At 36.6% G+C, this 13,938-nt stretch overlaps 1 protein-coding gene across 1 annotated transcript in view; it reads left to right on the forward strand.

The window, feature by feature from the left end:
- The window catches only part of ADCY5 (adenylate cyclase 5), a 344,935-nt gene that overhangs the window by 138,759 nt on the left and 192,238 nt on the right, over positions 1-13,938 (forward strand). The window contains exon 5 of the mRNA XM_053698067.1: positions 7,285-7,443. Coding sequence (XP_053554042.1) covers positions 7,285-7,443 — 159 coding nt within the window. The remainder of the gene's footprint in view (positions 1-7,284; positions 7,444-13,938) is intronic.

Below are 13,938 nucleotides of genomic sequence, written 5' to 3' on the forward strand. Positions count from 1 at the left end.
GGTTAGGCTAGGTTTTTTTTTATTTTGGGGAGGCTTTTTTTATATTGATAGGGTTATTAGATTAGGTGTAATTAGTTTAAAGATCTTGTAATTTGTTTTTTATTTTCTGTAATTTAGTGTTTGTTTTTGTAATTTAGCTAATTGTATTTAATTTATTTAATTGTATTTAATTTATTTAATTGTATTTAATTTAGGTAATTGTATTTAATTTAGGTAATTTATTTAATTGTAGTGTAAGGTTAGGTATTAGTGTAACTTAGGTTAGGTTTTATTTTACAGGTAAATTTGTATTTATTTTAGCTAGGTAGTTAGTAAATAGTTAATAACTATTTAGTAAATATTCTACCTAGTTAAAATAAATACAAACGTTCCTGTGAAATAAAAATAAAACCTAAGATAGCTACAATGTCACTATTAGTTATATTGTAGCTAGCTTAGGGTTTATTTTACAGGTAAGTATTTAGTTTTAAATAGGACTTATTTAGGTAATAATTGTAGGTTTTATTTATATTTATTTTAATTATATTTAAGTTAGGGGGTGTTAGGGTTAGACTTAGGTTTAGGGGTTAATAAATTTAGTATAGTGGCGGCGATGTTAGAGGCGGCAGATTAGGGGTTAATAACATTATGTAGGTGTCGGCAATGTTGTGGGCAGCAGATTAGGGGTTAATAAATATAATGTAGGTGTCTGCGATGTTGGGGGCAGCAGATTAGGGGTTCATAAGTATAATGTAGGTGGCGGCGATGTTCGGCGCGGCAGATTAGGGGTTAATAAGTATAATGTAGGTGTCGGCTATGTCGGGCAGCAGATTAGGAGTTAATAAGTGTAAGATTAGGGGTGTTTAGAATCTGGGTTCATGTTAGGTGTAAACATGTGTTTCCCCATAGGAATCAATGGGGCTGCGTTACTGAGCTTTACGCTGCTTATTTGCAGGTGTTAGACTTTTTCTCAGCCAGCTCTCCCCATTGATGTCTATGGGGAAATCGTGCACGAGCACGTACAACCAGCTCACCGCTGACTTAAGCAGCCCTGGTATTGGAGTGTGGTATGGAGCTCAATTTAGCTCTACGCTCACTTCTTGCCTAATAACGCCGGGTTTAGAAAAACCTGTAATACCAGCGCTGTAGGTAAGTGAGCGGTGACAATAATGTGCAAGTTAGTACTCATAATGCAAAACTCGTAATCTAGCCGTTTATTAATAATGAATATTGCATAAATATGTTTTTACATGTTTTCATCTGCTTAAAGGGACATGAAACCCATTTTTTTGTTTCATGATTCAGATAGAGATTATAATTTTAAAAAACTTTCTAATTTACTTCTATTATATAATTTGTTTCATTCTCTTGGTATCATTTGTTGAAGGAGCAGCAATGCACTAATGGTTTCTAACTGAACACATGGGTGAGATAATCACAATCAATATATATATGCAACCACCAATCAACAGTAGGAACCTAGGTTATCTGCTGCTCCTGAGCTTGCCTATTTTATTTAATTTAATTGTATTTCATTGTAGTTAATTTATTTAATTAATTTAATTGTAGTGTAGTGTTAGGTGTAATTGTAACTTAGGTTAGGTTTTATTTTACAGGTAAATTTGTCTTTATTTTAACTAGGTAGTTATTAAATAGTTAATAACTATTTAATAACTATTGTACCTAGTTAAAATAAATACAAAGTTGCCTGTAAAATAAAAATAAACCCTGAGATAGCTACAATGTAATTATTAGTTATATTGTAGCTATCTTAGGGTTTATTTTATAGTTTAGTTAATTGTAGGAATTTTATTTAGATTTATTTAAATAATATTTAAGTTAGGGAGTGTTAGGATTACAGTTAGAGTTAGATTTAGGGGTTAATACATTTACTATAGTGGCGGCAGTATAGGGGGGGCAGATTAGGGGTTAAGAAATATAGGCCTAGATTTAGAGTTTGGCGGTAGCCGTGAAAACCAGCGTTAGAGGCTCCTAACGCTGGTTTTAGGCTACCGCCGGTATTTGGAGTCAGTCAGGAAAGGGTCTAACGCTCACTTTTCAGCCGCGACTTTTCCATACCGCAGATCCCCTTACGTCAATTGCGTATCCTATCTTTTCAATGGGATCTTTCTAACTCCGTTATTTAGAGTCGTGTCTGAAGTGAGCGTTAGAAATCTAACGACAAAACTCCAGCCGCAGAAAAAAGTCAGTAGTTAAGAGCTTTCTGGGCTAACGCCGGTTTATAAAGCTCTTAACTACTGTGCTCTAAAGTACACTAACACCCATAAACTACCTATGTACCCCTAAACCGAGGTCCCCCCACATCGCCGCCACTCGATTAAATTTTTTTAACCCCTAATCTGCCGACCGCCACCTACGTTATACTTATGTACCCCTAATCTGCTGCCCCTAACACCGCCGACCCCTATATTATATTTATTAACCCCTAATCTGCCCCCCTCAACGTCGCCTCCACCTGCCTACACTTATTAACCCCTAATCTGCCGAGCGGACCGCACCGCTACTATAATAAAGTTATTAACCCTTAATCCGCCTCACTAACCCTATAATAAATAGTATTAACCCCTAATCTGCCCTCCCTAACATCGCCGACACCTAACTTCAAACATTAACCCCTAATCTGCCGACTGGAGCTCACCGCTATTCTAATAAATTTATTAACCCCTAAAGCTAAGTCTAACCCTAACACTAACACCCCCCTAAGTTAAATATAATTTAAATCTAACGAAATAAATTAACTCTTATTAAATAAATTATTCCTATTTAAAGCTAAATACTTACCTGTAAAATAAATCCTAATATAGCTACAATATAAATTATATTTATATTATAGCTATTTTAGGATTTATATTTATTTTACAGGTAACTTTGTATTTATTTTAACCAGGTACAATAGCTAAAATAGTTAAAATAATTACAAAATTACCTGTAAAATAAATCCTAACCTAAGTTACAATTAAACCTAACACTACACTATCAATAAATTAATTAAATAAAATACCTACAATTACCTACAATTAAACCTAACACTACACTATCAATAAATTAATTAAATACAATATATACAAATAAATACAATGAAATAAACTAACTAAAGTACAAAAAATAAAAAAGAACTAAGTTACAAAAAATAAAAAAAATATTTACAAACATCAGAAAAATATTACAACAATTTTAAACTAATTACACCTACTCTAAGCCCCCTAATAAAATAATAAAGACCACCAAAATAAAAAAATGCCCTACCCTATTCGAAATTACTAAAGTTCAAAGCTCTTTTACCTTACCAGCCCTGAACAGGGCTCTTTGCGGGGCATGCCCCAAAGAATTCAGCGCTTTTGCCTGTAAAAAAAACACATACAATACCCCCCCCCCAACATTACAACCCACCACCCACATACCCCTAATCTAACCCAAACCCCCCTTAAATAAACCTAACACTAAGCCCCTGAAGATCTTCCTAGCTTATCTTCACCATACCAGGTTCACCGATCGATCCAGAAGAGCTCCTCCGGTGTCCTGATCCAAGCCCAAGCAGGGGGCTGAAGATGTCCATGATCCGGCTGAAGTCATCATCCAAGCAGGAGCTGAAGAGGTCCATGATCCGGCTGAAGTCTTCTATCAACGGCATCTTCAAGCTTCTTTCTTCCGGATCCATCTTGCAGACCTCCGTCGCGGAACATCCTGCTGGCCCGACGGACTACCGACGAATGAAGGCTCCTTTAAGGGACGTCATCCAAGATGGCGTCCCTCGAATTCCGATTGGCTGATAGGATTCTATCAGCCAATCGGAATTAAGGTAGGAAAATTCTGATTGGCTGATGGAATCAGCCAATCAGAATCAAGTTCAATCCTATTGGCCGATCCGATCAGCCAATCAGATTGAGCTCGCATTCTATTGGCTGATCGGAACAGCCAATAGAATGCGAGCCTTCATTCGTCGGTAGTCCGTCGGGCCAGCAGGATGTTCCGCGTCGGAGGTCTGCAAGATGGATCCGGAAGAAAGAAGATTGAAGATGCCGTTGATAGAAGACTTCAGCCGGATCATGGACCTCTTCAGCTCCCGCTTGGATGATGACTTCAGCCGGATCATGGACCTCTTCAGCTCCCGCTTGGATGATGACTTCAGCCGGATCATGGACATCTTCAGCCCCCTGCTTGGGCTTGGATCAGGACATCGGAGGAGCTCTTCTGGATCGATCGGTGAACCTGGTATGGTGAAGATAAGGTAGGAAGATCTTCAGGGGCTTAGTGTTAGGTTTATTTAAGGGGGGTTTGGGTCAGATTAGAGGTATGTGGGTGGTGGGTTGTAATGTTGGGGGGGGGGGTATTGTATGTGTTTTTTTTACATGCAAAAGAGCTGAATTCTTTGGGGCATGCCCCGCAAAGGGCCCTGTTCAGGGCTGGTAAGGTAAAAGAGCTTTGAACTTTAGTAATTTAGAATAGGGTAGGACATTTTTTTATTTTGGGGGTCTTTGTTATTTTATTAGGGGGCTTAGAGTAGGTGTAATTAGTTTAAAATTGTTGTAATATTTTTCTGATGTTTGTAAATATTTTTATTATTTTTTGTAACTTAGTTCTTTTTTATTTTTTGTACTTTAGTTAGTTTATTTCATTGTATTTATTTGTAGATATTGTATTTAATTAATTTATTGATAGTGTAGTGTTAGGTTTAATTGTAGGTAATTGTAGGTATTTTATTTAATTAATTTATTGATAGTGTAGTGTTAGGTTTAATTGTAACTTAGGTTAGGATTTATTTTACAGGTAATTTTGTAATTATTTTAACTATTTTAGCTATTGTACCTGGTTAAAATAAATACAAAGTTACCTGTAAAATAAATATAAATCCTAAAATAGCTATAATATAGCTACAATATAAATTATATTTATATTAGGATTTATTTTACAGGTAAGTATTTAACTTTAAATAGGAATAATTTATTTAATAAGAGTTAATTTATTTAGTTAGATTTAAATTATATTTAACTTAGGGGGGTGTTAGTGTTAGGGTTAGACTTAGCTTTAGGGGTTAATAAATTTATTAGAATAGCGGTGAGCTCCAGTCGGCAGATTAGGGGTTAATGTTTGAAGTTAGGTGTCGGCGATGTTAGGGAGGGCAGATTAGGGGTTAATACTATTTATTATAGGGTTAGTGAGGCGGATTAGGGGTTAATAACTTTATTATAATAGCGGTGCGGTCCGCTTGGCAGATTAGGGGTTAATAAGTGTAGGCAGGTGGAGGCGACGTTGTGGGGGGCAGATTAGGGGTTAATAAATATAATATAGGGGTCGGCGGTGTTAGGGAGAGCAGATTAGGGGTACATATCGATAATGTAAGTAGCGGCGGTTTACGGAGCGGCAGATTAGGGGTTAATAATAATATGCAGGGGTCAGCGATAGTGGGGGCGGAAGATTAGGGGTTAATAAGTGTAAGGTTAGGGGTGTTTAGACTCGGGTACATGTTAGAGTGTTAGGTGCAGACGTAGGAAGTGTTTCCCCATAGCAAACAATGGGGAAGCTGAACGCGGCTTTTTTGCAGGTGTTAGGTTTTTTTTCAGCTCAAACAGCCCCATTATTTCCTATGGGGGAATCGTGCACGAGCACGTTTTTGAAGCTGGCCGCGTCCGTAAGCAACTCTGGTATCGAGAGTTGAAGTTGCGTTAAATATGCTCTACACTCCTTTTTTGGAGCCTAACGCAGCCATTCTGTGGACTCTCAATACCAGAGTTATTTTAAAGGTGCGGCCAGAAAAAAGCCAGCGTTAGCTACGCGGGTCGTTACCGACAAAACTCTAAATCTAGCCGTTAATGTAGGTGGTGGTGGGCTCCGGGAGCGGTGGTTTAGGGGTTAAACACTTTGTTTAGTTGCAGCGGGGTCCGGGAGCGGCAGGATAGGGGTTAATAACTTTATTTAGGTGGAGGTGGTATAGAGGGCAGCAGATCAGGGGTTAATATGTATAATGTAGGTGACGGTGGGCTCCGGGAGCGGTGGTTTAGGGGTTAAACACTTTCTTTAGTTGCGGCGGGGTCCGGGAGCAGCAGGATAGGGGTTAATAACTTTATGTAGGTGGCGGCGGTATAGGGGGGTTAATATGTGTAATGTAGGTGACGGTGGGCTCCGGGAGCGGCGAATTAGGGGTTAATAACTTTATTTAGCTGTGGGGGGCTCCGGGAGCGGCAATTTAGGGGTTAATAACTTTATTTAGTTGCGGGGGGCTCCAGGAGCGGCAGTTTAGGGGTTAATAACTTTATTTAGTTGCGGGGGGCACCGGGAGCGACAGTATAGGGGGTAAAACAGTTTAGTATAGTGTGAGTGCTTAGTGACAGGGTAGCAATAAAGCTGTAAAAATCGAAGAGCAGCGAGATCAATGACTGTTAGTTAACAACAGTCCGCTGCTCATCACTTACTTGGTGCACGGCTTTTTGACAGCTTTTTTGATAATTTTGGAGAGCTTATTCATGTCCACGGCAGCGATGTTAGGCAAACTTAGGCGAGCGTATTGGTGCCGTCAAATGCAAGTAAGTTGACGGCTTGATAAGTAGGGGCCATGGGGTGAGCCAAGAGTCATATATATGCAGCTAGCAGCTAGCTTCCAGTAGTTCTTTGCCGCTCCTGAGCCTATCTAGGTATGCTTTTTTTTAACAAAGGACACATATAGAATGCAGCAAATTAGACAATGGATGTAAATTGGAATGTTTAAAATTGCACTGTTTCTTACTCATGAACGTTTTAAAATTTTGACTTTACTGACCCTTAAACTGAAATTCAAATGCTAAAGCAAAGATCCATTAACATAATAAAATATTAAGGATTCAAATGCATACTTTTATAAATCTATTGACATTTATATATGTGTTTTTTTTTTAAGTTTATTATTGCAAGAGTGTTCAGATGGGCATGTCTTGCACAACTGTCTTTTTTTACCCTTAGTTTTATCTGAGAAAGAGACTCCACAGTTGGATAGTGTGCTTTGATTACTCTCTTTTGCTGGCTTATGTATTAATTGTAAAATAATATACAGTATTACAATATTTTTACTGTCAATATAATGTTATCTTGTTTTAAATCTTGCTATCTAACTCATTTGTAGATACGTGTTTGTTACAGTGGATTTGTATACTTGATGTCTTTGTCAGTAAGTGTCTGGAGTTCAGAAAAGTAGGAATTGATACACATAAATATGCAATATTGCATCATATTCTTGTAACATATTACTAGTGAAACATTGGATACTTGAATATGATAAATTAATCAAATATTTCTTGCTATCATATCTTTCAGGCTGGTAAGGGAAGTGACTGGCGTAAACGTCAACATGAGGGTTGGAATTCACAGCGGACGCGTACATTGTGGTGTCCTTGGACTGCGCAAGTGGCAGTTTGATGTGTGGTCTAATGATGTTACGCTGGCTAATCAGATGGAAGCTGGAGGAAAAGCAGGGTAGGTACAAAGCTGTCTTGGAAAGCTTACACTCTCACGTCAACATTGTGAAAATATAGGAAATGCAACTGGGGAGGGACACATGGTATCACTGCTTAATTACCAAATGTTGCACATTTATTATTTTACTTAAAGGGACAGTCTGCACCTTATTCATCTAAAGTCTTACCTTAGATTAAACTGCAAATAGCCTGCTGCATCTTTTCTATATCATGCAGTTGGAACAGTAAAAAAAAATTTTTTTAAATAATTGTTTCTGGCCACTTTGAAATTGCTGCCAAGCTCCACCCACTGATTACTTCACAATCTGGGCGGCATCTAGGCACTCTGCTGAATAGCATTGACAGTCTGTTGAATCCAACTAATGAACCTTTTTTGATTAGACGCCATATGCAGCCCAGATTGTGATGTCATTAGTGGGCGAAGTTTGGCATGTATTTTAAAATGGCCAGAAATATTATTCATATTAATATAAATGTTTTAAAGGGCCAGTAAACCTAAAAAATAATGTTATATAATTCTGCACATAGTGCAGAATTATATAACATTATATTAGCAGCAGCTTTATAAAACCTAATATTCCCTGTGAATTTTTATAAAAAAAAAGACCCCCTCTCTGTGCTTTTCTGAGCGGATCTGTTTTTATCACAGAGCGCATCTGGCCAGCTGTCTAGTCACAGCCCGGCCTGACCGCGCCATTACACTCAGTGCAGCTCGTTCCTGCTCTGTCTGACAGCGGGCCAGATGCGCTCTGTGATAAAAACAGACCCACTCAGAAGAGCACAGAGAGCGGGTCTGAAAAACAGTCTTTTTTTTATAAAAATTCACAGGGAATATTGGGTTTTATAAAGCTGCTGCTAATATAATGTTATATAATTCTGCACTATGTGCAGAATTATATAACATTATTTTTTAGTTTTACTGGCACTTTAACTTTCCTACTGCATGATATAGACAAGGTGCAGGAGGTTATTTGCAGATTAATCTAAGGTAAGACTTTAAGATGACTAAGGTGTAGACTGTCCCTTTAATATCATATATATATTATATATTATACATATTGCAGTTGGGGCAATATAAGGAACAAACACAATTACTTAGAAAAGAGTACTTCAGTGATCTAAACAGCAGGCAAGTTAAGATTTTCCATAGCATTTCTGGCATTGTTCCTTAGATGGAACTTGCTAGTGGCATTTACATCTGTAATAGACTGTTGGGATTTTAAGGGGGCGGTCAACTGCTCAATGTGGAAGCTGCAGCAAAAGAGGATCAGTGAAAGGATTTAGGGGGAAGCAAATTGTAGAACCTTCGATATACAAAGGAGATTAGGAAGTTTGTGTTAGGAAGTAGAAAGAGGGAAGAGGAAAAAAGGAGTGAAAGGACAGAGGACCATGGGAACGGCTTTGGAAGAGAGTGCCAGGCAGATTAAAAGAGGAAGTCAAAGTTGAAAGAGATCTGGGGCATCAGGTACAAGATGAGGGCTAAACAAGTACACGTAGAACGCAGATGGCCTTTGTATATGTGTGTGTATATGCTGTCAGTATGAAGTATATTGTTCTCTACAGTGGGGAGATTGATGTTGTATGTAGGTAGGTATAATAAATATATGCAGATAAGAGGTGGGTGCTGAATATATAAGGATGAGTGGTAGGTTGTGTAGGCATACGTGAGGGAAATGTATTTATGATAGTTAAGGGGTAGTCCTGGCTGAATGTGAGGGGGATGTGGTTGCTTCCCCCCCGGGAAGCCTCCAGGAAAATGTAGTGATTTATGTTGCATATATCAAACTTTTCCTATGTCTTACTTTATTTGTAGGACTAGTTAATGGAGTAGACAATGCTTGTCACTATCTGTCATTTTGTTAGCAAAACTTGCATTGTTTTATCTTATCTGGTCTTGTAGGGAAGAACACGTAGTAACAAAAATCAGCTTCTCAAATAGTTACATAAAAAGGGTTGGGAAATGAATTTTATTGTATTTTTTTTTTTTAACTACACAATAAAACAATTTAAATTACATTCTCGGAGTGTATCCTGTACAGTTAAAGTACATAAGGCAATCACGAAAAACCTTGTACACGTGAACAAGGGTTTTGAAGAAAATAAGTTCTGTTCTTTCTAACTATTAAGGTGTGAAAGTTACACTTTAGTTAATAGCATATGATGATTTTTACATGATGTTGCTGGCAGAAGAACTTAATCTTTATGTAATTGGACGGGGATATATGTTTGATTGGTTAGTATTTTCCTAGCTTTATTTGGCAAAACTTTACCCATTAAATCCAGAAATATAAAGAATAAAAAGTTTAAATAATACTAAAGGCAGTTAACACTTTTTTCAATAGTTGATGGGAGAGTGTAGATTCTTTACTTTATTAGTATTCTGTAAAGTAACATTCTATAGCAGGGATCAGCTATGTTTAGCGCAGCAGCGTAGTGTTAACAAGGTTATATCATTAGCATCTATTTTCACTTTAATTTTCCAACTGACACTTTGAGATGAAATTTTTTTTTCCAAAATGTTCAAGGTCATCAAAAGGCCAGATTAGGTCGGCATTGCACAAATAAGATGTAGAAATTTGAATATTTCAATTTAAAGGGATTGCTCTATTTGCATTTTAATTGTCCTGCAACTGATATTTTTTCAGCAAGGATTATGTTATCTTATCAAAATGTGTACATTATGGAAATATTAACATTTTCTCCTGAGAATTTGAGGATCTCATAGTAGTTATAGTAATGAACTTGTAATTTGCATAATGCCGAATGAATACATTTAAATTTTAATTTAGATGCAATTTTACAGTAATACAGAAATTATTTAAAGGGACACTGCTGAGTGAATAATACAAGTAATATTATAAATGAGTTAATCATAATATTATTATATAGACAGATATAAAGCTGTATTTTTAAATCATTATTAGGTGACATTAATATGGTTGTTCTCAGACGATATGAGATCTTATTTCATACTGTGAATGGATGGTATCAGTACCCTTTTAATATGGGGAGTCAGTACTTTACCATGATGGCCAGTATTTTTAATGGGGCATGAAAATCAAAATGAAAGTTTCATGATTCAGATTGAGTGCCATTTTAAGAGAGTTTTCAATTTACTTCTCTTATCAAATTTACCTTGTTCTCTTGGTATCCTTTGCTCAGGACCAGTGTTATTAAAGGTGATAGTTTTTCTCACCCTACAACAGATAAAAGGTTAAAAATTAAGGGGTACTTTACTTGCAATGCCACTTTTGTTGTGTTTCTTATTAAATGTCCGTGTGCCAAAATTTACATCGGTGAAACGACACAAAGGGTAAGAGACAGAATGGTGCAACACAAATCTGGCATTAGAAGAAATGACACAGAAGCCCCTGTGGCCTGCCATTTTTTAGAGGCAGGCCACAATATTTCATAGTTAAGGTTTCAAGTTATAGTCTGGGTCCCTGTCCCCAGGAGAGGGGGTGATAGGGAACTGCTGTTGAAAAGAAAATAACTATTCTGGATATATACCCTAGATTCTTTAAACCCAAAAGGTATGAACAGAGATTTTGACTTGGGTATATTTCTGTAATTTATAAAAAGGTTTATATATTTTCCCATTAGGAATTCTGTAATAGGCTAACCTGCTACATATCTGTATGTACATTTGTGTATTTTGTTTTATTTTATATATTTAAGCTTTACTCATCTGCCATTAGGGGGAGCTGGATTGAACCAAAATGAAATATATAAGAAAGAGTTAAAGGGGAGGAGCCAGTTCACCTGGTTAAGGTATTTAAAGTTGTTGTGGTGCTCGTTTGTAATTGACATGACTAAGGGTATGTGACCCAAAACGTAGTCATTTGTACCTGCTCCTACATAGGAAATAAAGAAGACTTCTGCATACCAAGGTGGTGCTGCCAGTTTTTTACTTTTATATTGATTAAGGTTTTTGCAGTAACCTGTGGACGTGCACACCTGTCTGCCTGTTGTGCTGGATTTGATTGAACTTTGCATTTAATATATATAGGATGAGTATTTAGTCTGAATCAGTGTTTACTTTTTTTATTATAGATTTGATTACTTATAGCCTTTAATCAAATGTAAAGAAACTAATTTTAAAGCAGTAGAAAATAAACTAGATTTTGTTAAAGGACCACGGAATACAGTAGAATTGAATAACTGAAAAATATAAAATATCAATACAAGGCAATGGCATTTACTTTGAATTTGAAATGAGCAGTAGAACATTTGGTGGCAAATTTCAAACAACTAGATTACAAGTTGTGCGTTATGAGTTAAAAAGCAGGTGTTGAAGGTATAGCTGTACCGCACACCTTTTTGGTCGTAACGCAACGTAACTAACGCACCTTTCAAAAAGTCATTTTTCAATGGGACTTCCATAGCGCCGGTATTACGAGTTTGCCTGGCAGGCCAAAAAGTGAGCGGTACAGCCTATAACTACAAGATCCATACCGTAAACTAAAAGTCAGTAGTTATGGCTTTTATGTTACAACACCGTAACATAAAACTCATAACTAAAGTGCTAAAAAGTACACTAACACCCATAAACTACCTATTAACCCCTAAACCGAGGCCCTCCTGCATCGCATACACTAAAATAAAATTATTAACCCCTAATCTGCCGCTCCAGACATCACCGCCACTATAATAAACATATTAACCCCTAAACCGCCGCACTCCTGCATCGCAAACACTAGTTAAACATTATTAACCCCTAATCTGCTGCCCCCAATGTCGTTGCCACCTACCTACACTTATTAACCCCTAATCTGCTGTCCCTAACATCGCCGCAACCTATATTACTGTTATTAACCCCAAATCTGCTGCCCCCAAAATCGCAGCCACCTAACTACACTTTTTAACCCCTAATCTGCTGCCCCCAATGTCGCCACCACTATACTAAAATTATTAACCTCTAAACCTAACCCTAAGTCTAACCCTAACGTAAACCCTAACACCCACTAACTTTAACATAATTAAAATAATTCCAAATAAAAATTACAATTAATACCTAAATTATTCCTGTTTAAAACTAAATACATACTTACCTGTAAAATAAAACCTAAGGTAGCTACAATATAAGTAATAGTTACATTGTAGCTATCTTAGGTTTTATTTTTAAGGTAAGTTTGTATTTATTTTAACTAGGTTGATTAGTTAGTAAATAGTTATTAACTATTTACTAACTACCTAGTAAAAATAACAAATTTACCTGTGAAATAAAACCTAACCTGTCTTACAGTTAAACCTAACATTATACTAAAATTAAATAAATTACATTAATGAAATACAATTAACTAAATTACAAAAAATAAACACTAAATTACACAAAATAAAAAAAGAAATCAAAAATAAAAACAAATTACTCCTAATCTAATAGCCCTATCAAAATAAAAAAGCCCTCCCAAAATAAAAAAAACCCTAGCCTACACTAAACTGCCTGTTGTGCTGGATTTGATTGAACTTTGCATTTAATATATATAGGATGAGTATTTAGTCTGAATCAGTGTTTACTTTTTTTATTATAGATTTGATTACTTATAGCCTTTAATCAAATGTAAAGAAACTAATTTTAAAGCAGTAGAAAATAAACTAGATTTTGTTAAAGGACCACGGAATACAGTAGAATTGAATAACTGAAAAATATAAAATATCAATACAAGGCAATGGCATTTACTTTGAATTTGAAATGAGCAGTAGAACATTTGGTGGCAAATTTCAAACAACTAGATTACAAGTTGTGCGTTATGAGTTAAAAAGCAGGTGTTGAAGGTATAGCTGTACCGCACACCTTTTTGGTCGTAACGCAACGTAACTAACGCACCTTTCAAAAAGTCATTTTTCAATGGGACTTCCATAGCGCCGGTATTACGAGTTTGCCTGGCAGGCCAAAAAGTGAGCGGTACAGCCTATAACTACAAGATCCATACCGTAAACTAAAAGTCAGTAGTTATGGCTTTTATGTTACAACACCGTAACATAAAACTCATAACTAAAGTGCTAAAAAGTACACTAACACCCATAAACTACCTATTAACCCCTAAACCGAGGCCCTCCTGCATCGCATACACTAAAATAAAATTATTAACCCCTAATCTGCCGCTCCAGACATCACCGCCACTATAATAAACATATTAACCCCTAAACCGCCGCACTCCTGCATCGCAAACACTAGTTAAACATTATTAACCCCTAATCTGCTGCCCCCAATGTCGTTGCCACCTACCTACACTTATTAACCCCTAATCTGCTGTCCCTAACATCGCCGCAACCTATATTACTGTTATTAACCCCAAATCTGCTGCCCCAAAATCGCAGCCACCTAACTACACTTTTTAACCCCTAATCTGCTGCCCCCAATGTCGCCACCACTATACTAAAATTATTAACCTCTAAACCTAACCCTAAGTCTAACCCTAACGTAAACCCTAACACCCACTAACTTTAACATAATTAAAATAATTCCAAATAAAAATTACAATTAATACCT

Source organism: Bombina bombina, chromosome 1 (genome assembly GCF_027579735.1).
Source record: "Bombina bombina isolate aBomBom1 chromosome 1, aBomBom1.pri, whole genome shotgun sequence".
Lineage (NCBI taxonomy): Eukaryota > Metazoa > Chordata > Amphibia > Anura > Bombinatoridae > Bombina > Bombina bombina.